This window comes from Calidris pugnax, unplaced genomic scaffold (assembly GCF_001431845.1).
Source record: "Calidris pugnax isolate Ruff unplaced genomic scaffold, ASM143184v1 scaffold219, whole genome shotgun sequence".
Lineage (NCBI taxonomy): Eukaryota > Metazoa > Chordata > Aves > Charadriiformes > Scolopacidae > Calidris > Calidris pugnax.
The window spans coordinates 7,067,052-7,090,045 of NW_015094507.1; the positions used below are offsets into that span (position 1 = coordinate 7,067,052).

The 22,994-nt window shown below is 40.3% G+C and overlaps 1 protein-coding gene across 2 annotated transcripts in view; it reads left to right on the forward strand.

Moving 5' to 3' along the window:
• Positions 1-22,994, forward strand: part of LAMA4 (laminin subunit alpha 4) — a 103,947-nt gene that overhangs the window by 43,017 nt on the left and 37,936 nt on the right. For both annotated transcript variants that reach the window (XM_014964668.1, XM_014964669.1), the window contains exons 6-15: positions 2,713-2,808; positions 4,108-4,259; positions 4,401-4,511; positions 7,901-8,012; positions 13,804-13,971; positions 14,701-14,894; positions 16,961-17,077; positions 19,034-19,182; positions 21,168-21,309; positions 22,373-22,469. In XM_014964668.1, coding sequence (XP_014820154.1) covers positions 2,713-2,808; positions 4,108-4,259; positions 4,401-4,511; positions 7,901-8,012; positions 13,804-13,971; positions 14,701-14,894; positions 16,961-17,077; positions 19,034-19,182; positions 21,168-21,309; positions 22,373-22,469 — 1,338 coding nt within the window. The remainder of the gene's footprint in view (positions 1-2,712; positions 2,809-4,107; positions 4,260-4,400; positions 4,512-7,900; positions 8,013-13,803; positions 13,972-14,700; positions 14,895-16,960; positions 17,078-19,033; positions 19,183-21,167; positions 21,310-22,372; positions 22,470-22,994) is intronic.

Consider the following 22,994-nt stretch of genomic DNA (forward strand, 5'->3'; position numbering starts at 1 on the left):
GTAGGGAATATTGTGCCCCAAAACTCACCTCCTGACAGGATTTAGGCAACAAAGACATGCTTGAAATTCAACATCTCTGTGATTTGGAGGTTGCCAAAGCAAACCATGCTTATGCACTTCACTGCCTAATTCAGTTCACCAGAGATGATTTAAGTGCAGTTCTCCTGTAAGGAATGACAGGATCTCGTTTGTGGCTCCTGGATGCCATGAGGCGGGAGAAACACACCCAGCACAACTCAGCAAACCACTCAGCAAACCACAGCCATCGTGCCCTGGCCATGTGCACAAGCAGAGCTTCAAACTGCTAAGAGTAGCTTTGCCAGAAGTCTGAGGATTACAGGGCATTCCAAGTGTCTAAGAAGATTATGCAAAACATAATTTTGGAAGGCATCTCTGAACACAGAGTTTCCAAACTGAAGTTAAGTCAAATTTTCATCACCTGAGTATAGTTTTGCTTTGCACCCTTAAGGAATTGCAGGAATTAGAGGGGGAATGCCTCGGTATTATTTACATTTCTGAGGTACAGTTTAAGTGGGATTTCATGGTGCACAGGACTTCTCTATACAGGTTTTTCATGCAGAGTATAAATCAGCTTCATAATTCTCTTGGTCAGCAGATTTCCTTGTAGTGTTTGATCTTTGTTAAAAATAAAAAGTGCCTGGGCACTTGAATATGTTGTGCGAGGTACAGCTTTTCTCTATTTAGGAATGAATTTAATCTTGTAGTTGACTCTAGCAAATCCTGATTTTCAAGTATTATGTTTCAGAGAATTACACACCTCTCCTTTCACCTTTATTTCTGCTGAACACCACAATGTGCTGTACTTGACAGTGCTGTGTAGACTGTGTGCATCACTCAGTACATCCCTGGTTTCCAAAGTATTTGGGTAGTTTACAAGGCAAGTTTATACTTTGGCATTTTGGAGCGATTAGGAACTCTTGTTTAGAAAAATATTGATTCTGAATTAACACAAATACCTTCTTTAGAATACAAAAACACAGAACAGAAACCAGTGTAAGAAACAAGAGAGTTTTCATACATGGTTTCCACAGAGCATCTCAAAGAGTATATAGAGCAAAAAATTTCCAGAGAACTAAATGAGCAAACAGCTCTATCCAGCTAAGATCATCCTTTTTTTTTTTGAGCAAAAGACAAAAATCTGTGTAGCTGTCAACAGTTTTCAGTTTCTTTTCAATATTTTTTTAACCACACGTCCTTTAGCCATACTTCAAAGCTTTCCACAAATGTCCCTCAGAAAAAAACGTAAATTTAGAAGCTTTCTCCACCAGTAAGACACAGTAGCATTGAAAGTCTTAATTCCCTACTAAAAATGTGGAACCCCTTATACAAGTAGATGAAAAAATGTCAGGACTGCTTTTGAAATTAATTTACTGTATACATCTGTGTAGCAAATTAAGAGTTATCCATTTAAATAAGAAGATATAATTTTATTTTCTTGACCACCAATCTCATCCAAATTTTACTCTTATAACTGGAATCTTGCCACGTGGGGATAGCCTAGATCCTGTGATATAGGTAAAGAGAAATGCCTGTGTTCAACTGAAAGTTTTTTTTCACTTCCTAACAAAAGAAATACAAAATTTTAAAAAATTGTAGATCCAAAATCTGGGAGGCACCCAGTTCATACACATTGTGGTGAGGTCAAAACATCAATTGCCCCATAAAATTAACAACCAAATTCCGTTCTTAGATTACTACAAAAATTGAGTAGTTCTTCTAACACTGGTTCACTTTTACACAGAATTATTCCAATGTTGGTACATTGTGTTGACTTTGAAGCTGCATTAAACATTTTCCCTGACAATTCCTCAAATGTGCAATGTGGAGTGTAAATACAAGGGTAATTCATTGAGAACAAGAAATGGGTTGCAATAAAATGGCAGTAGACAACTTTGTTATATGAGATTCTGCTGAAACCATGAATCATAAGAGTAAAACAAATTCCAGATAAGTTACTACTGTTCTTATGTTCTGCTTGAGTTTTTATTATTCTATCAAAGTGTTCCAAAAATATTTTAATCTTTAAAATAATATATTTTAAAAGGCCAACTAAACCTTGAAAGAGACACTTGAGATTAAAAATTATACTTTTTAAAAAGCCACTTGTGCTGGCAATAAAAATGTAGCTTATTCAAGTTTAAAAAAATGTAAAACCTCATTTATTCTTCATCGTAAGTGGTAGGAGATATTTACTTTTTGATATGCTCAAGCTGCTGATGGAATTGGAGTCCACTATCAATCCCTGATAGCTGGAAAGCTTATTTAGTGGCAGCCTGACACAGCTCTGATAAATTCCACAGGGCTGTGGAGAGATTTTTAACTAATAATTAACTTTAGTTGTACTGCTTTTCTTAGCCCATCTCCTAAACGTCACCCTCTCTAGACAGTGATGCCAATGGCCCAGTTGTGCCTTGGCTTGTGACCAGCTGGGAAGCTTTGAACAAGTCATTTCAGCAGAGGATTTCTGATTCTGTTTCCCACCTTATATTTTATCTGGTCCATTTGATGGCAGTGTAAAAACCACCTTTTTCTATATTCTGAAGGGAAAAAACAGTACAAGAAGTCCTTGACTTTGGTTTGACTACCCATGCACATCCTACATACAATCATTTCACTAGTCTTGGGAGGGGAAAGGTGATTTGTACATTTTTTGAAGATTCCTCTTTCTAAAATCCTTTCTTTTTCCCCCAGAATGTAACTGTGGAGGGAGAATGTGTGACAGCCAGACCGGAGAATGCCTTGCAGACAGTCCTGAGGTTTCTACTGGCACAGACTGCCCAACCATCAGTAAGATTATCACGAGAACACCAAAAATTAATATCGCTCTTGTATTTTGATGCTTACAAATACTAACTTAAGAGCTTGGCTCTCCAGTGAGCTCAGCACTTTGACCTGGGTCCCACAGGGCACTTAAACATGTGAACATGCACAGTGCCCCACTGACTGAGTAAATATATTCTTGTTTGACTGAGTACATGCGTATTTCCAACTCTGTGATACAAGTTGAATGTTTAGGTACAAACTGAGGAGCAGTACAAAAGTATCACCAAAGCCACTTCCATAGCCTTGGAGACACCTGCAAAATCATATTCTGGCCCTAAAAACTGCCATCACAACTTATCTGTGCCATCTTGCATATAATTTCTGGTTTTCTAGCTGTACATCTAATATAAATTGTTGCTCTTGACAATTTGACATATATCCATCAGTCACTATCATCTCCCCTATTCTAAGGATAGGAAGCCTGGGGAGTTTCCAGAAGCACTGTTGTAACTATTGGCAACCACTGATATTTTTATAAATGTTAGTATAATTATGCCTGTGGTATAATGCAGACCGTGTAGCACACATGGGCTCCTAAACCAACTCTCAAGAAGAGGGGTCGTGTGCCTGGAAGTGCAACTGGAAGGAAAACATTTGGGAGCTGCTGCTCTCAAGAATTCAGGCTATACAATACCAAGCAAAAGTTTCTGTAGGAATAAGTATTTCATGTTCACCTAAGTCTTCTGCATTCAATGTCACTGAAAATAAGGCTGTATTGCAAGCATTTGGCAGAGACAAAGATAGAGTTTTGTGCAAGCATATCCCAAACATGTTATAACTGTGCTTTTAGACGTTGCCTTCCTAATGAAATAGGCAGCCAAGACTCCATCTGCTGGACACCCTACCTTCTCATATCACCACATTTTAAATACAGAGTTTTGGGTTCTGACAAAATGAAGTTGTTTTTTTGACCCTCATCTGTTGTTCCTCCCACCACAAACATGCAGAGCCTCTAGGGAATAGCCAGGAAATACCTCGTCTCTCTCCCTGCTGATTACAGAGCCGCTGCGGCAGCCTCTCAGAGCAGTCCCATCTGGTGCTGCTCAACTGGAAGCATCATGACTGTACTGTCTGACTGACATACTGACTGACCTTGGAAGTGGGCAGATGGAAGTGAAAGAAAAATGGGTATACATCAGGATCCATCAATGACAAAGAGAGGGAACACCATGGGGCAAGAGCACCATAATGTGAATTTAAGATGTTTGTTGTTAACTAACACAAACACTAAAGAAAAATGACATTCTTTTATTTTCTTATCAGGCTGCGATAAATGTATTTGGGATTTGACAGATGACATCCGATTAGCAGTTCTGTCAATTGATGAAAGCAAAGCAACTTTACTGAGCATTTCTACAGGTGTTGCAGCTCAAAAGCGCTTGAATGACCTGAACCTCACTACCACCCATCTCAAGGTACAAACATTGATGACATTTCATTTTTTAATGTAATTTTAATCTGTGAATTTCCACTCAATTCCTGTAAATTTCAATCACTGCCCTGACTGGAGAAATAATTTGTTTTCCGATGCACTGACTTTTTTCCCCCGCACACAGGAAGCAATGTCCAAAAAAAAGAACCATGCTGTGCTTTGGACCATCCAGGTTGATGATGCTGCAGATGAAACAAATGATCTCCTGAGAGAGGTGGCAACACTTGATGAACAGGTTTGTTTATAGCCCCCTGCCAGAACTCTTGAGTGTTTGCGGTTTGTCATATTCTCATGCTGGTATAAGAGGTTAGTATAGAATAGTTCCAGTTGGAAGGGACCTACGGTGATCATCTAGTCCAACTGCCTGACCACTTCAGGGCTGACCAAAAGTTAAAGCATATTAATAAAGGCATTGTACAAATACCTCTTAAACTCTGACAGATATGGGGCATCAGCTTACTCCTCTGAAACCCATTTCAGTGTTTGACCACCCTCTCGGTAATGAAATGTTTCCTAATACCTAGTCTGAACCTTTAGGTTCACCAAACAAGACTGGGAGTGCCCTGAAAGATAGTTGGGAGGACTTTCTATTCCTATTTTCTATTTCTAAACGTTCTACTTTAGCTATAAATTATAAGCATAAATGATATATTAAGTCTTCTTCCCAGAAAAGGAAAGATATAGGGCCAAATTCTATTGAATGTGGTCAGAGATTTGTCACTAATCACAAAAAGTCTCCTCTCAGGATCTGACTTCCCACCTACCCCCCTACACAACATGTTTGATCTGAGATAGACACACTGCCTTTCCATTTCATTTCACATTTTGATTTCTAATTAAGCAAAGTAACCGGCACTGAACTAATTCAGATCGACTTAGGGAGTATTTGTACTATATCTTTTTTACATGTACGCTGTCATAAAATTAAATTATCCCTGCTTAGGCACTTCAAAATACATTACAAAACTGCCAGTTTAAAAGGTTTTTCACGTACCCACTGAGATGGGTGCCTGATCAGCCCTCAAGATATGTTTTAACACAATTGTAATCATAAATGTTGCATCCACATTCAATTGCCAGGCTATAAAATTAAGTTTATCTGTTCTCAGCTCACATGACACTTTCATTGCACCCTAAAATAATACTGATATGATATATGTTAAAAGAAGTAGGGTTCAAAATTGCTTCTGCTCTATTTTAAAGAGATATTATTAAACATCTTTCTGTTGCTAAGAAATATATATATTAGTGAGATACATAACTCTCTTATCCTCAGAGATAACCATAGCTGTAGTAGGACTAGAGTATGTTTCATGCTTATTGCAAAATGACAGACCTTATATTTATTTACCAATTCAAAATTAAAATTCTGCTTTGGACTAAAACTTATAGGAGTAAGTAGGATTGAAAAAAAAAAAAACCCCACAAAGGAAAAGGAGAAAGAACTGTATGGAGAGGTGGAAGAGAAAATTTGGGTTTGGGTGGTATTCATCAGCACTTAGAAAAGGCACTGCAGAATTACACAGACTATGCCTGTGTTTAAGAGAGGTTTGATTAAATCAACTCATACAGACACACACACACCTCTGTACCTGTGAAAATCTGGCAGAGCTCGTGCGCCTCAGTGTCCCTCGATGTGGTTGGTAGGCAGGATGATTAAGGCTTAGTGCATTTGGATAATAATGTTTTTGTCATCTTCAATACTACCTGGGGATTTCTTAGCTCATTCCTCAGTTTGAATTTCCCTGAACCAATAAATTCAGCATTTCCTCTGGTCTTTTCTCCCTGGTTAGTTCTAATAGTTGTTCCACATGAACACTTATGATTGCTTGTAAAGGCAGGGAAATAATGGCCCGAGATTCTCACAGTGGAAGGAAGACCACAGCAGTAGTTCTGAATATATTGAACTTTTTGCTTTTTCAAGGCACTTTTACAGAAAATGGGTGCTAGGACCTTGAGTGGGTTTTGCAGAGATACGCTGCGTTTTCCATTCAGAGCATTTCACAATGCGTCTCCCCGTGTCTGAGGGGTTGCTGCAAATTCTGATCTAAACCCCAAAGGCAGGATGAATGCACCAACTATAGGCAAATCCTCCTGCTAAATTAGAAGAATAAATGTGACCTGTAACTCCCCGAGTCTGCTTGGGATGAGCTTAAAGTAAAACAGTACATAGCTCAATCCTGAATGTCTGGCAGAAATGTCTGGGGGAGCCGAGCACCTTTCTTTCCTGCACTCTTAGCAAATTTCAGGATGCACATCTGTGCATCAGCAGGAATTTGAGTGTCCTTAAGAGCACCCCTCACTCACGCTGCTGTGTTTCCCATCAATCTCATGGCAATCAGCAAACCTGTCTCAGCAATTCCCCGTGTGTTCAATAGTTAAAGTCTGGCATGGAAAAAATATTATTAACACAAACGTGTATGAAAACAGTAACAGGTTGCTTAAAATAAGCATTAAGTGGTGATGCTGAGCAAGACAGCATCCACAAAAAACCCTGATAGCAAAAAAGGAATATAAATAAAAAACAGCATTCTTTCCCTCCAAAGACTAAAAAAAACCCAAGTAAATAGAAATGAAACCAAAGCCTTTCTGTAAACCTTTTTATTTCTCCTGTTCGGGTGCCCACCCACTTCTGCGGCCCTGCCTTCAAGCGCCACCTGGTGCCTCTGCAAACCCCGAGTGAAACCCGGTGGGTTTGTGGGTGACAGCAGCTGCCGCAGGGCTGGAGAAGGGCAGCAGAATCCTCGGCCCTTCTTGCAGCATAAAGCAAGTATGAAGTGAGCCCACCAACTGTCAAATATCTTCTGGCACCTCAAACCCAGAAACTAATTTTACAGTGGGAATTTTTGCTGTTGCAGCCCCATCGGGGACCATGAATGGAACACCACTGGCAAGCAGGTGGTGTGGACTTACACATGTACACACGTATACAACACAGGGTCCAGGAAATGTTGATGGCACAGTACCCCTATTTTTTTTTTTCCTCTTTTCTGGGAAATACCAGTGAATATTAAATCTAAGGACTCCCAAAGTCAACGATGTTCTCAGAAAGATGGTAACTATGACATGGTAACTCTTTGTTTTCTGTACATGTAAGGGAACACAACACAAAGTACAGCCTCCAACTTAATATAGTATAGGAGGGCAGCTATTGTCTTCAGAGCTTTTTTAAATCCTCGTGTTTTTTCCTAATTTTAACAAGTTGCAGAGCTGGGGATCTCACTTGAGGGAGACACTGATCTAAAAATGGTTGTGAGCTTGACACTCTCCAGTCTGTACGCTTACTCAGAAAACGCCGTACCCAGCAAAATGAGCCAGCCTGCTGAATGCCTAGGAGACTCAGCAGATGGGAGTTTTACAACTCTACATAATTTACAGCAATTTGATTGCAGCAAATGATGGATAAATATGGGACAGATTTTAATCTCTCACTCTGCAACTCTGAAAATACTGACAAGACAGCCCTTCACTTCAAACACCTCTGTAAATACCACTTTATATGATAAATGCACTTTCACATGCTCATCAGGAGAAAGCAAAATGCATGTTTACGCTGCTCATCCTCACACATGCATATGGATCTGAAAAGAAATCTAATGTCTAGCTCACATGGTTTATTCATAGGGAAATGAAGCATCCAGCAAAGGCCGAGTGGTACAGAAGGAAACCATGGAGACCAACAACCGTGCTACTCAGCTTGTGCAGCAGCTCAGTAATATGAGGGATAACATTCAAGGTAAATAGATTTCTTTCTGGTTCAGCTCAGCGTCAAGCATTTCTTAATGAGACCTCCAGCAAAAAAATGTCATAGCACCTGGGCATTCTCACAAAGCAACCCACACATAAGACTTTTGCAGCCTTCAGTGTCATGACAAAAACTTGTCTTCTTTAAAGACAACTGACAGCCAGAACAAGAGCTTCTCTTTCTTTTTTCTCTCTTTGACAGAGCAAAATAATAGTAAATAGGTTTTCATGAAATGCATCAAGCTAATTCAGCCTGTAGCCTTTGTTTGTTTGAATAACTGCCTAAGGTATTTATATACACTTGTGGTAAAAAAAAGAGTCAGTATTGGATTGGGGCTGGATGAAGCCCCAAACACAAGCACAGGACGGGTGATGAGAGTGCTCTATCTCTTACTTGTCAGCAGATTCATGCAAGTGCATTCCCATCCTGCTGATAAATAATGGAGGCCATAGCTAGACAGCTTTTTTTTTAAAATTGTGCTTTTCCTTCTGAACCCATGGCCGTCAGTTAGGTCTGACTAACTCTGGTGATTATAGCAGTGAGCATAACTTTAAATCCAGTTTTTGCCTTCTAACAAACTGTTGCTGAGTAGGATTGTGCTGGTTCATATAAATTCATGCAAATGCATCTAAAAAGAAAAGGACACGGAATAGCAAATAATTTGGTGAACTTACTGCTTCCCCAGGTGGTGGTGATTTTCTTTTCAAGCTGCTTATTGCTTCATCTGACCAGAATTTCCAATTGAGTTTGGGTCCAGACACATCTACAGAGCATTGCAGACTAGCTGTTGTCGTCTTGCTCTTTTTTTTTTCTGAAAAACAGAAGTAGAATTGGAAAACTGCATTCTTATTGCCTTCTTTCTCCACAAAGAAAGCGCTGCCTCTAGTAAAAGTGAAAGGCAGAATTGTAAATCATGTGGTTAGTGCAGACGGTCCAAAATGGTTATAGCGATGCAGTTTCACAGAAGGAGAAGTAAATGTGATGATGAAGGTCGCCCAAAATTAGGGCAAGAGTAAAACCAAGAATGTTTTCATGTTAAAATGTTGGGACAAACTGTCAACTGTTGTCTCAGTGTCCTGCTCATCTGTCCGCATGATGTGAGGGGATGCAGATAAAACTTATAAAGTCCATCCTTGGGCAACATGCTAGAGCAATAAAAGCATCTCTAGAACTAGCATAAATTTCAAAACATAACTTCTCTTCTGACTGTAAATGTATATATTTTACACCTTCACAGGTGAAGATTTTTTTTTATTTAGAGCCTGCAAAACTTCTTGCATCTTTTTACTGTCCTATATATCAGAGGATAAATGACAACAGTGAACACCTTCCCAAGCACAACCGCACTTAAAAAAGTTTCCTAGTCAGAGATTATCATCTTCATCTGGAATAACTATGACATATCGTTATCATGCTGATATATAAAACTGAGATTAAACAAATTGCATCCTCTTCTTCAGTACCTACAGAAAGCAATAAATCCCAAGTGAACGTACTCAGAAGCATCCCTGTCCCCTTTACACTTGCATCATGAAAGTCTCCATCCTGCCATAGAGCACACTGGTTTGCCCCAGTCTTTGGTAAAGCAAATGGTATAAAAAAGCTGTCATGTATAGCACCAGAACAGAAAGGCTGAATGGCAGCTGAGGTTAAACAGCCCTTTTTCAGCAGAAATACTTGATTAACAGACCTGAGTAGTTCTGTCTTAGAGCAATTATTATTGCAAGCTCTGTGGCAACTTCTGTAAGGAAGAGAAGTTACATATCAACTCTTACCCTTGCTTATCTTTATCACCATGAGTGCTTCAACCAGTGTTTTATTTCAACAAGCACAGTTAACATACTCCATCACACAAAAGAGGCTGAGACCAGGCTCATAGAATTTCACTGAATTTCACTGAATTTCTAGAGTTGGAAGGGACCATAGAGATCATCTAGTCCAACTCCCCTGCTGAAGCAGGATTGCCTAGAGCTAGAGCATGTTACTCAGGACTGCATCCAGGCGGGTTTTGAAAATCTCCAAAGAAGGGGACTCCACAACCTCCCTGGGCAGCCTGTTCCAGGGTTCCGTCACCCTCACCGTGAAGAAGTTTCTCCTCATATTTGAGTGGAACCTCTTATGTTCCAACTTGTGCCCGTTGCCCCTCGTCCTCTCGGTGGGAACCACTGAAAAGAGTCTGGCTCCCTCCTCCTTCAACTCTCCCTTGAGATACTTGTAGGCGTTGATAAGGTCTCCCCTCAGCCTTCTCTTCTCCAGACTAAAGAGTCCCAGCTCTCTCAGTCTCTCCTCATAAGGGAGATGCTCCAATCCCTGAATCATCTTTGTAGCCCTACGCTGGACTCTTTCTAGTAGTTCCCTGTCCCTCTTGAACTGGGGAGCCCAGAACTGGACACAGTACTCCAGTTGTGGCCTCACCAGTGCAGAGTAGAGGGGGAGAATGACTTCCCTTGACCTGCTGGCTACACTCTTCCCTATACAACCCAAGATACCATTGGCCTTCCTGGCCGCAAGAGCACACTGTTTACTCATTGCCATTTTACTGTCCACCAGGACCCCTAGATCTTTCTCTTCAGTAGTTGCCTCTAGCGGGTCCACCCCTAACCTGTATTGGTGCCTGACATTCTTCTTCCCCAGGTGCAGGACCCTACACTTTTCCCTGTTGAACCTCATGAGGTTCTTCTTTGCCCAGCCCTCCAGCCTGTCCAAGTCTCGCTGGATGGCAGCACAGCCCTCCGGGGTGTCAGCCACTCCTCCCAGTTTGGTATCATCAGCAAACTTGCTGAGGATACACTCTGTCCCCTCGTCCAGGTCACTGATGAATATATTAAACAGCACGGGTCCAAGTATTGACCCCTGGGGGACTCCACTGGTTACAGGCTTCCAACTTGAACCTGCTCCATTAATAATTACCCTTTGGGTCCTGTCACACAGCCAGTTCTCAATCCACCTCACTGTCCCCTCATCCAGCCCATACTGCCTCAGTTTCCCAATGAGGATGTTATGGGAGACAGTGTCAAAAGCCTTGCTGAAGTCAAGGTAGATGACATCTGCTGCCCTCCCCTCATCCAACCAACCGGTTATGGCATCATAGAAGGCTATCAGATTGGTCATACATGATTTACCCTTGGTAAACCCGTGTTGCCCACTTCCAATAACCCCCCACTCTTCAACTTGTTTGGAGATGACATCTAGTATGAGTCTCTCCATCACCTTCCCAGGGACAGAGGTGAGACTAACTGGTCTGTAGTTCCCAGGGTCCTCCTTCTTGCCCTTTTTGAAGACTGGAGTGATGTTGGCCTTCCTCCAGTCCTCAGGCACCTCTCCTGTTCTCCACGACTTCTCAAAGATGATCGAGAGTGGTCCAGCGATAACGTCTGCCAGCTCCCTCAGCACTCGTGGGTGCAACCCATCAGGCCCCATGGACTTATGAATGTCCAGTTTGGCCAAGTGGTCCCGAACCTGGCCCTCCTCTACTAGAGGAAAAATTTCCTCTCTCCATACCATCCCCCTTGCCTCTAAGGCCACAGATTCATGAGGGGCAGTCCTAACAGTGAAGACTGAAGAAAAGAAGGCATTCAGCAACTCTGCTTTCTCCGTGTCTTCCACTACTAGGGTGCCCACCTCATCCATCAGTGGGCCCACATTATCCCTCACCTTTCTCTTGCTGTTAACATACTGAAAAAACCCCTTTTTGTTATTGTTAATATTGGTGGCCAAGCTGAGCTCCACTTGAGCCTTGGCCCTTCTAATTTTCCCCCTGCATATCCTCACCGCTTCATGGTATTTCTCCTTATCTGCCAGGCCCTTTTTCCAAAGATTATAAGCCTTCTTTTTGTTCCTGAGTTCCAGCCGAAGCTCTCTATTTAGCCAGGCTGGTCTTCTTCCCTTCCTGCTTGATTTTAGGGACTTGGGAATAGCTTTATCTTGCGCCTTTAAGAGTGCCTCCTTGAAGAATGACCAGCTTTCCTGGGCACCCTTGCCCTCGAGGACCATCTCCCAAGGGACACCCCCAATCATGCTCCTGAAGAGGCCAAAGTCTGCCCTTCGGAAGTCCAGGGTGGCAGTCCTGCTGGCCCCCCGCCTTGCTTCAGTGAGAATTGAAAATTTTATCATTTCATGATCACTTTGTCCAAGACGGCCTCCAACGTTTACATCCCCCACAAGACCTTCCGAGTTAACTATCAGCAGGTCCAGTAGGGCACTTTCCCTGGTCGGTTCCCTCACCAGTTGCGTTAGGAAGTTGTCTTCCACGCATTCCAAGAATCTCCAGGACTGTTGCCTCTCTGCTGTGTTATATTGCCAGCAGATATCAGGGAAATTGAAGTCCCCCATGAGTACAAGGGAGAGTGATCGTGAGGCTTCTGTCACCTGCCTATAGAATACTTCATCAGTCTTTATATCCTGGTTTGGGGGTCTATAACAAACTCCCACCACAATGTCTGCCTTACTGCTTCGTACACCTGTGATGCTAAATCACCTTGGACTGTCTGGCCATCAGTCACATTTTATTTCTACAATTATTGAGCAAAAGTGTCAGCGTGAGCCTCATTGTATGTCACCAACATTAACTGGTGGACCTCTGCAGATTGTCCTGTTGTACTATTAATTGGTTTGGGGAAGGACAGGAACCACAGAAGGCAAATAGCACAATCAGGTTGAGCTGTCAACGAAGAACCAAGACCCATGTCGTGAATTAAAAGAGAATGCTTGTTCACCCAGAAAGAAGCTGGAGACAAGTAAGTGAAAAATATTTTCCCCATGCTAAAAGCTATTCTTCTACAGGGGCATCAACCCTGTGGAAGGCAGGGTGGAAGGCAAGCCCCTCTTTACTGAAGGGAAGGTGTATGTGTGCACACACGCACATGCATGTGACAGCACGAGAAAGAAAAAGAAATCCATTGAGCCGCTCATGGTGATCAGTTACTGCTCAGTATGAGCCTTCAAAGCTTCACTGATGAGCTCAGGAAACAGCAAGAAACTGCATACAAAGCCACTCTGTCAAAGAATCAGTTGTGCTATAATTACACATCTACTTTTTATAAAAATCTTCCAGATGCGTAGTGCTGGCTTTGCCAGCCCTGGTTATCCACAAAAGCAGTGATGAACACAAGCCAAAGCTACTCACATCATAGGGCATAAAAGAGGTTATTGGTATTCAAGGCCAGGGAGTGAGAAGTTGGTAAACTTTGTAATGCCTACGCTGGGGATGAGTAAACTCAATTTAAGCTGTAGGAATCCAATAGTGTTTTTTGAACTGAGACCAAAACCTTGAAAGAGTATCTGTCTCCAAACCAGCCAGGCAGTATCAGGCCAGAAGCCATATGTTATCTCTTTAGGGTGCCTCCAACTTCTTCAGATGGAAAAAGAGGTTACTTCAGTCTCCTTGCCATTATTGTTATTTAATAAACATAACATTTTTGCAGCAGCACTTGAAAACCACAATCCTGGATGAAAGCCCCAGCCTGCTGCATGCCACAGAACTCAGAATAAAATGAAGATCCCAGCCTGTAACAACTGCCAAGCTGAATAATGCATACAACCCATGCCTGCTTAATCTCATCCTCTTCTGATGAGACCCCACATATGCCAGAAAGTGTGATTTATTTACAGGTTTAATTTTAAGATTGGATTAAACATAATAATTATCTACTATAGAGTTGGAAGATAATTAAAACTTTCTTTTGTCATCAGCATGATCTGGATTCACAAAAGTAAAAGCACTCCACAGTATTTACTTCTCTGTAGCTGTGCTGGATTGACCATCTGTTCCTTTTTCCCACAGAAATCAGCAGCAAGATGAAATACTATGCAGTTCAACAAGAGCTGAGCCCTGAAGAAATTGCCCAGAAGCTGAGCGTGGCTGAGGAGATGCTGAAGGAGATCAAACGTCGTAAGCCTTTCACTAATCAGAGGCAACTTGCAGATGAGGAGGAAAATGCAGCGGAGAAGTGTGAGTTTTAAGTCTGTTTTCCATTCAGCCACATGTTGATGCGCAGCTGGCTTGGGCTGGGCAGCTCTGGATGTACTGCTGAGCCCCGGGGGAGGATCAGCAGGGCTTGGCATCACCGGCTGCTGTGCTGAAGATGCTGCTGCTTCCAGTTGCCTGCACCAAGTCTCTGCCGGTGCTTGCTGCCCCCAAGGGCAGCAAAATATGTGTGTGCCTGTGCACTGCAGCCCCTCAGCAATAGCTGGATAGGAAGCTTCGTGCCAGGGCTGGAACTGCTCGTGTGAACGTCAGCCTTCCCCCCTGCCAGCTCTGCCACAGGGACAGCAAACTCCAGCAGAGAGAGGAAAACTGCTTGTATGGGAAAGAGTGGGAGCCTAATTCTCACAGCTCGGTGACCATGAGTCAGAGGCCCAGGACAATAAGGACTGCCTTCTCCACAATAGCCTGCTTGGCTCTGACAATGGAAAGCAAATGAAGAGCAAGGAAAGCCAAGCCTAATTTCTTTTAGGAAAAGCTACTTGAGAGGGGTAATTAATGGGATTAAAATGAGAAACTAAAATGAGAGGCATCTTTCCTTTTCAAAAGACGGAAAATTAAAATCCAGGTTTAGGATTTCCCAAGTGAGATTTTAACAAATATGTCCCCTGAATAACAACAGAAATTGCTGCATCAGTAAGTTTCATCAGAAATGCAAGCTTTGGATTAATCAGTGGCCTCTGATTTTTCTCCCAGTGCTACAGCAGGTTGAAGAGTTTCACGAGAGGTACAATGACACCAGATCTCTAGTATTTGATGTGCTGGAGCAGCTCAGCGAACAAGATGTGAAGCTCTCAGACCTGGAAGAGGCATTAAACCAGGCACTTGACCATGTTATACAAACGGAGGATGTAAATAAGGAAAACACAGCCAACCTTCAAAGGCGTGAGGTACATTTATCACAACTGTTGTCTGTGAACAGTCCGTCTCTACCGGTGCTTAAAATAGTAGATTTCAAACAATTTAGATTCAGGACTTGCCACATCAAAAAGGAATGTCTTGGACCACTCAATGGGATGAGTTTGACTCTCCAGTTCTAAGAACCATGTTATGGAAGTGCAAGGTACTATTATTTATTCATGGAGTGACAATAAATGACAAGTTTGGCATCACATGTCTCAGCAGGCCAAGGAAGAGATGGATACTGATGCCTAATCTAGGAAGACATATTACAAGAAAACCCAAGAAGCTTAAAATTTCATGTAGCATGGCTGCTACAAATATTATGGTGGGATTGTTTCACATATTAGGAACTGATTTATAATGTGGAAGGACTTCATGCTCACAAAATTAATTTTATTCTATCAAAATTATTTATAAAGACTCTGCTCTACATTCATGCCCTGGGCTGAATGCATTCATAGTGTCTCATCCGAACTTTCTCTCTATTTCTCCTTAAACAAAATGCATCCCCATTTTTTCAGGAAGAGCAGACAATTGTCCTTGCATCTTCAAGCACAAATCCATTCTTTAACTGCTCCACAACAGATATCTTGAAACTGGGTTTCCTACTTGCTGGGTGAACAGCCTAGCTATAAGGCTACAGCAGTTTTCCCTTATGCTCTGGTCAAATGGTTTCAGTATTTTGAACACAGTAATCGTTCTAGAGGAGAGCGCAGAGGAGACTTGTCCCCTGCAGCACGGAAGGGGGGCATATTTGCCTTTAAGTGGTGGTATTAGGTTCAAATCCCATCTGACTGATGAGGAAATTGAATTTTCAGGTTTCTTATCCCAGAAAATACCCAATCCATCAGCCATACAAAAAGACTATTTTTTCTCCTCCCAGGAGTTTTGTGACTCTTCAGCTGTTTTCTTTAGTTTCCTTTTAGGGATGCAAAACTAGAATGTCCCACCTAAAACTTTTCATTTATTTTTTCAGCAAGGAAGAAAATGACAAAGAGAACAACTTCTAACCGCTTATATGAACTGTTTTCATTTCAATGGCTGAAATTGTTTGGACTTTGGAGGAGAGGGGTTTAGGGAGCGATTTTGTGATTTGAAGAACGATCTTGCAAATTCAGGCCAATCTCTGGCTTTCATAGCTTCAGTGGCTGTTTTGAGCTCATAAAATTTGCAGAGCTAGAAGTTCATGCTGGTGTGGAAGGTCTAATAATTCAATAGAGAAATCAGGCGTGCTGCTCTCGTGAATTCTTCAACAAGCAGCTTGGGATCCTTACATACAAAGCCTCTTCTGTTGTTCCATTGTTTCATAATTACAGTGCCAAGCTGCAGCTCATCTCACATTTATGAAGCAAAGCCTGAAGTGTGTAGTGGCAATTGTTCACTGTTTTTAACTAGTTGGAACTTCATTATTGCTCACAATGAAGCCAGATGTTGTACAAAGGAGATTGTTCACATCAGCTTTACTATTGACAAAGACAAGAGCTCTCTGTACCATAGATTTAACAAACCTCCAGAAAAAAAACAGTCCCCAGACCACTATGAAAAATCCGTGCTTAATTTGTCTCTGTGCACTGAATAATGCTTCGTGCCAATAATTGCTCATGCTGTAATATAAAATCATAGAATCACAGAATCATAGAAAAGTTAAGAGTTGGAAAGGACCTCAGAAATCATTGAGTTCCAACCTCCCTGCCATGGGCAGGGACACCTCCCACCAGACCAGGTTGCTCAAAGCCCCATCCAGCCTGGCCTTGAGCACCTCCAGGGATGGAGCATCCACAGCTTCTCTGCACAAAATGAAACTAGTAACTTCAAAAAAAAAGAAAATTTCTTTCACAAAGGCAAGAAAGTGCTAAGAGTTGCATTATAACATGCAGCTATTAGAGATGTCTGGGAAAAACTTAGACTTCAAATTTGTCTAAAATCTGGTTAGTTCATCATTTTATCATTTGAATTAGTTCATTTTAATATATTTAACAAAAATGGTAACACTGTATTTTAGCAATGCAAAGATGGGTTTGGATGTGATTTAATTTTATTTTCTTTATTGTAGAAACAACATGAGAAAATAAAAGAGCAAGTAGCTGAAGTGAATGGCATTTTGATAAATGCCACCGCTATTTTGGCAGGACCACAAAAGGTCAACTCTGAGTTAAGTGAGGTAATAAAGGTAAGTGCCTCAGTGACCTGTTTAAAATGATATGTCTTAATTTTTTTAAGTCATATGTTTAGACCACTAAATAAAAACCTCTCCTTTTTTTATACTGCTTCAATGAAATACTGACGAATATTCCTCCCAAAAAGTATAAATCTTCCTGGATGAAAAGCTATATAATTACATTTTACTGCCTCGGAAAAACAATTCTATTATAAGGACACCTTACTGTAGGCAGAGCTGAATGAAGGGTTTTGCTCTTGAGCTCTCAATCATTTCGTTACAAGCAGCTGTGAAAAGATGCCCTGGTAAAAGACTGTACTATATGCTAAATTCCTTTTCTTGTGCCTGCACGTGAGCATAGAAGAAGGTTAAATATCCCAGCTCTTGGTGTTAAAACCAAAACATATATAAACAGATTGTCTTAGAGAAATCCTCTTCTGGAACTCTAGGCTAGTATCCAGTGTTTTGAACAAGACAAGATGATGTAGGAAATTTTTAGAAATTTTAAGTTTTTGGACTTACTATGAAAAAATTAAGAAAACACAACTGGGATTTTGCTAACTAAAATATTTACCAAAGCTGCTTCTTTTCCCCACCATGTTTTATTTTAAAATTCTGAGATAACTTTAGACAAATGAAAATTCTCCATAGTCATTTTTTCTGGTTGGAGTTTCCAACTTCTTTTTTTAACATAAAAGCAGATATCAGAATTCATTCATTTTTCTTTGAAAAAGTAATTTAAAAAAACAGAAAGAAAATTTGCTTTATAACCCTCCCTAGGTTATCAAGCAGTATGATTTTTTTTTTTCTCCAGTGTTTTGTACAAAAAAAAATTGCTGCAGTTTATCATTTTGGGTCCTCCACTCCTGTGGATATGTTTACACATAGGGGACATTCACACCGCAGGGAAAGAAGCAGTATGCAAATATCATACATCTTCCATCCTCATCAGCAACAAGTATTTTTACACTCCATTCATCCTTTTTCTCTTCCTCCGTTTCATACTTTTTTCATCTATTTTCTATTTATAATCCTCAGACACATCAGCAAGCTTGTGTATCAGAAAGAAGGTGATTGCAGGCCCATTTGGTCTTCCCCACAAGTATTTCATATAAGGAAGAAGTATGACTAAGGCAAAGGGATAGTACTTCTCCTTGCCTATACATACATATAGGTAGTGTTTAGGTGGACTGATTTACAAATTAGACTACCCCAAGATCTCCTAGAATGAGGGATATCTCTGTGCAAGGAGGGAGAAAGGGGCCAGGGCCTGTTTTCCACAACGTAGTACAGCTCACAGCCTTACAGCTAAACTCTCTGCCCTGCTCCAGCAATTGCAAAATTGTCCCCAGGGCACAGGCACTGCCCCATGCCCATAGGGCCCACTTGCCCCATCCGCCAAGGAGGCAGGTTTGGGAGAGTGGCGGGTGGCCAGGGCCAAAACAGTGCCAGGGTCCACGCAGTAACGGGATGATGCATAAGCCCAACCACCACAGCACTCTTTAGTTTACTCATATAGATATCATTTAGAAATCTCAAAAACTAGTTTCTGGCCTGCAGTCTTCACAGAGAAGAGGTAAAAAAAAAAAATATATTAAAAAATAGGGGTTCTACCTCGCAATTTAAGAAGCAAAACAATGAGGGAATTTTTGTGGAGATATGGTTTAATTACTTCACCTATGAGCACTTCACACTGAAGGACTTGTCATTGGCAGCATTCTGAAGTAAACATACAAGATAGTAAGACATTTATCAACTGTTTTTCTTTCATATTTTAAACATATCTCTCTAATATCTTTTTAAGGGATTCCTGGAATTTTGCTTGATTTTTATCTTCCTGCATTTGTTTTGCTATACTGATATTCCTGTCATAATAACATAAAGGCTAAAATAAAATATAATAATCAAAATGCAGACTTGATTTTTTACAATTTTCATTTTCTTTCCTTCCTTCCTTATTTTGTTCAGAATGTGTCAGGGTTCTACGCAGAAATAGATGGAGCGAAAAAGGAATTGCAAGAAAAAATAGCCAATCTGTCTCTGTTTGATGATGCTTTGGTAGAAAAGGCTATGAATCATGCACACAACCTAAGAAGACTTGCCGATGAGCTGGACCGGTAAAATTTAACTTCAGCAGACTCTTTTCATACGAGTGCTACTGACTGAACAGCTGAATGAACTAAAAGACAAGCAGAAACACAGTGAAATTAAATATTCTGACTGTAAATAGGCACTAAACAAATCACTGCTAAGTCATGTATGGAAGGACTTGTCATGGTCCAGAGGGAAATGCTGAAGTTGAGCTAAGAAAAATCTATTAATCTTTTCAAAGAATAAACATACATCTTGCACAATATTCTCCCCTTTCTAATTTGGCATGTTCTTCTCTTCCCATAGCAAGAGAATGGGAAAGGCAGATTAATGAAAAGTAAAATAATACAGGCAGATTAAATGGGGTTTGCAGAAACATCTCATGTCAGTAAGTTCATTCACATTAAAAAATGTTTAGCATAGTTCTGCTACTCAATAGGTTGTGTCCTAGTGAAACTGCCCCACTGTAACACCAAAAACTTACTGTAAGACTTCCTATTTTGCTGAAAAATACTAAATGCATCAACTTTCCCTCAATTTCCTAAAAAGTAACTTCAAGACAGATTTGAAATATGACTTTATTTGCAATCAGCACTACCCATGGAAAAATCACTGCTGCAAATGAATTCTTAGATGAAATATGTCATCAAATTCTACCTGAAGTAACATCATGGACATATGCTTTTGGAAGATTAAATTAAAACTACTCTTCAAGTATACTATTTAAATACCAGTTATTTCTTAATATTAGTGTGCCCTAGATAGGAGATAAAATAGAGAAAAAAATAACAGATGGTTTTCTTTTGTACAATTGTATAAAGCTGACATCTGAAACTCCGTTCTATAATGCCACACAAACTGCAGACAGCCCAAAAAACAAACAATATGTTCAGTCTGAGATCAGCTAACTGGGGGCAGCAGAATTACTTGAAAGAAAATACCCCATATGGCTACCCTTCATCCCTTACCAAAATAATTTAAAAATTACTACCAAGTCCAACACATTAAGAATTTAACAGAAAGTAAACAGAAATAATTATGAAATATCCAGATGGAAATGTGCTGAGTCTTTTATTTGTTGAGAAGATTGTCCTGCAGTGAAACTTTAATCCTTTAAAATATTTAGCTTGTCTTCAAATCATTTTGGGTTTATTGGTTTGCTTTATAAGCCTGTTAGGCTTTTGTTTGGTTTTAACTCCCCTTTTGTCTTAGGGGAATATAGCAGGAAATTCTTGCAACAACAATGAATCTGGAAAGTTAATAATCCCTTAGTATGCAAACAATTTGAAGTGAATACAAGCATGTGTAAATATATATATACATAGTCCATAAGTGACATATATTCTGAAATCTGTTATCACAAAAATATTTAAAAATGATATTTATTCAAAATTACTAACAGCTGAAGGTTGAGCCCTAAACCAACTGGCATTTGGAATCTCCCCTGAAGATCATTCATTGCCTAATATGCAAATCAAGCTCTACCATGACAGCAAATCTTGTGTTTTTTAAATCTATCTTTTTGCTAACTTTCATGACTATGGGCAGTTCATCTGATCCTCCCCATTTTCCCACCTACTTTTGGAAAATATAAACAGCCCCGTGATAAAGCTGTCCTGGCCACTGGAACACACAAGTCTTTCCATTCATGGCCAGGAGTTATCTTTGAAGAAGGACAACTGATAGATCTGTTATTCTGTTTAATTATGAAATATCTAATCTGGATTAAAAAAAGATAAAAGCTCAGTAGTCACTTGTTGGTGCTCACATAAATGTTAAGGGAAAAGTTCCCAGAATTAAACCACTGGGAAGTACTTTCTAGCCACATACTTTTCACCTGCTTCAGATTGACATCAATGATCATATACAATGAAGAGAATACTACTTAGGTCAAGCACATTTGCGTATGTGGTTATATAGTCAGAATTCACAGAATGTTATGAAAATTATTCATTTTGAAAGCACTTTGATTCAGTTTGGTTTCTTCCTCCTTTTACTCTCTTTTTAACAGGAATTTGTATGGTGTTGATACAAATGGTTTGGTACAAAGGGCAATAAATGCTTCAAATGTGTATGAAAACATTGCTGGTTATATTGAAGAAGCCAATAAAACTGCATTGCTGGCACTGAACACAACAAACCGGGTCAATGATGTAAGTATTTTTCATAATATCAACTTTTACTTTGCAATGCTTCAGGGACTTCGCACAGCTAACTATAAAGAAAAAAAAAGATTTAGCTTAACTGTCAGCACTGAACTTCTCATTGCGCATTTTGCTTCATCTACTATTTCGTGAATTAAATCCTAGGTGGTTAATTATTCTGCCAGCCTAAAGTTCCCTGGTATTCAAAAAGAAGCAACAGGTTCTTCTGTCCCTAAGTATAGGGTGATGCTTCTCTGTTGTCACTCAAATCAAGGCATTTCTGTGAAAGTCCAGACAACTCCCTGGCCCTGTAGGAACCTGAGCTGACATTCAGTGCCCAACTCCACCTACCCCACACAGCAGCATTTGGCAGGAAAGGTGGTCAAGACATCCAACAGAAGCATCACTGTTTCTCATTGAAAGTCAAGTTAAAATGGGGCAAATAGCCCACTCACACACTCAGTACAGGGATGAGGAAGATTGTTTTAAAATATTTTATTTGTATTTTTGTATGTATATAGTTTCTGACCTATATACATGTTACTTGACAGCAAGTTGTTAGAGGGATAGTAAGAGGATTTGGCTAGATTACAGGGGCCTGAACCCCAGAAAGCTGTGGGATTTCAGGTCCAGTCCTCTGCTTCCAGCACACGACTGGGGACTGCAAGGCCAGACACACACAGTGCAAGTGTTCATCACCCATCAGAGATAACAGTAGGAACGAACAGTCACAATGCCTAACCAACAGGAAGCATGAGTATCAGGTTGAGCGTGCTGGAGCTGATACATTAAGAGGACTTTTGCACTTTCTGCACCTTCATTATTCAGTGTTGTTGTCTGGAAAAACATACCTTTCTCTAAATTTTAATTGCAATCTACAGAAAATTTTGCTTTGAGGACTTTTTTTTTTCCAATCCAACGGTCAATCGTAAATGTTAACAAAGGAAATGAAACTACAGCAACTTTGCAGTTGCATTTATGTGAAGTAATACGTTGTCCACAATTAAACACCATAAAGAGGAACATTTGATCAGCATTATTCTGACTTCATTTTTTTGGAACATCCTTGTAGGCTGCAGTTGGAATCGATACTCAGATCATTTACCATAAGGGTAAAAGCGAAGAACTTCTCAACCGAGCCATAGAGTTACAACGGACAGCAGCTGGCAGTAAATATACATCTTTTCTACTTTTCCAGTCAGTTTACAAGCGTGTGCATTTGACAATAAATTTCAAAAGCACATCACTAAGGCAGAACTACTGCTGTAACAGAATAGTGTATTGATCAAAGTTTCCACACAAAGTACTTGAAATGGCCACAGGCACAGTTTGAGTAGTTCATGTATTGTCAGGTATTGCCCTGTTCAATGCCAAATGCTGAAAGTTTATTTCATTCACAAAATGACCATTTCAGATATAAACTGCAGTTTAAACATGTTATCCTGCAAAGAGTTGTTCACAGGTAAATATGCTCAATCAGGTAGTTCAAGTGAAATCAATTCACAACAGCTTATGCATTCAGAAAGCTGAATTTCACCAGTGAGGGATAATAATAAATGTTAAAGGATTTTGGCCTTTTTTTCACTGAAAATGAAAGAAATATCTAAAATTACAAAAATTATCTCTTAAGTTTTCCAGGACCTGTTGAGTTCCTTAAAACTTCTCCTGTATACTTGTTGCAGCTATTCTAAGCA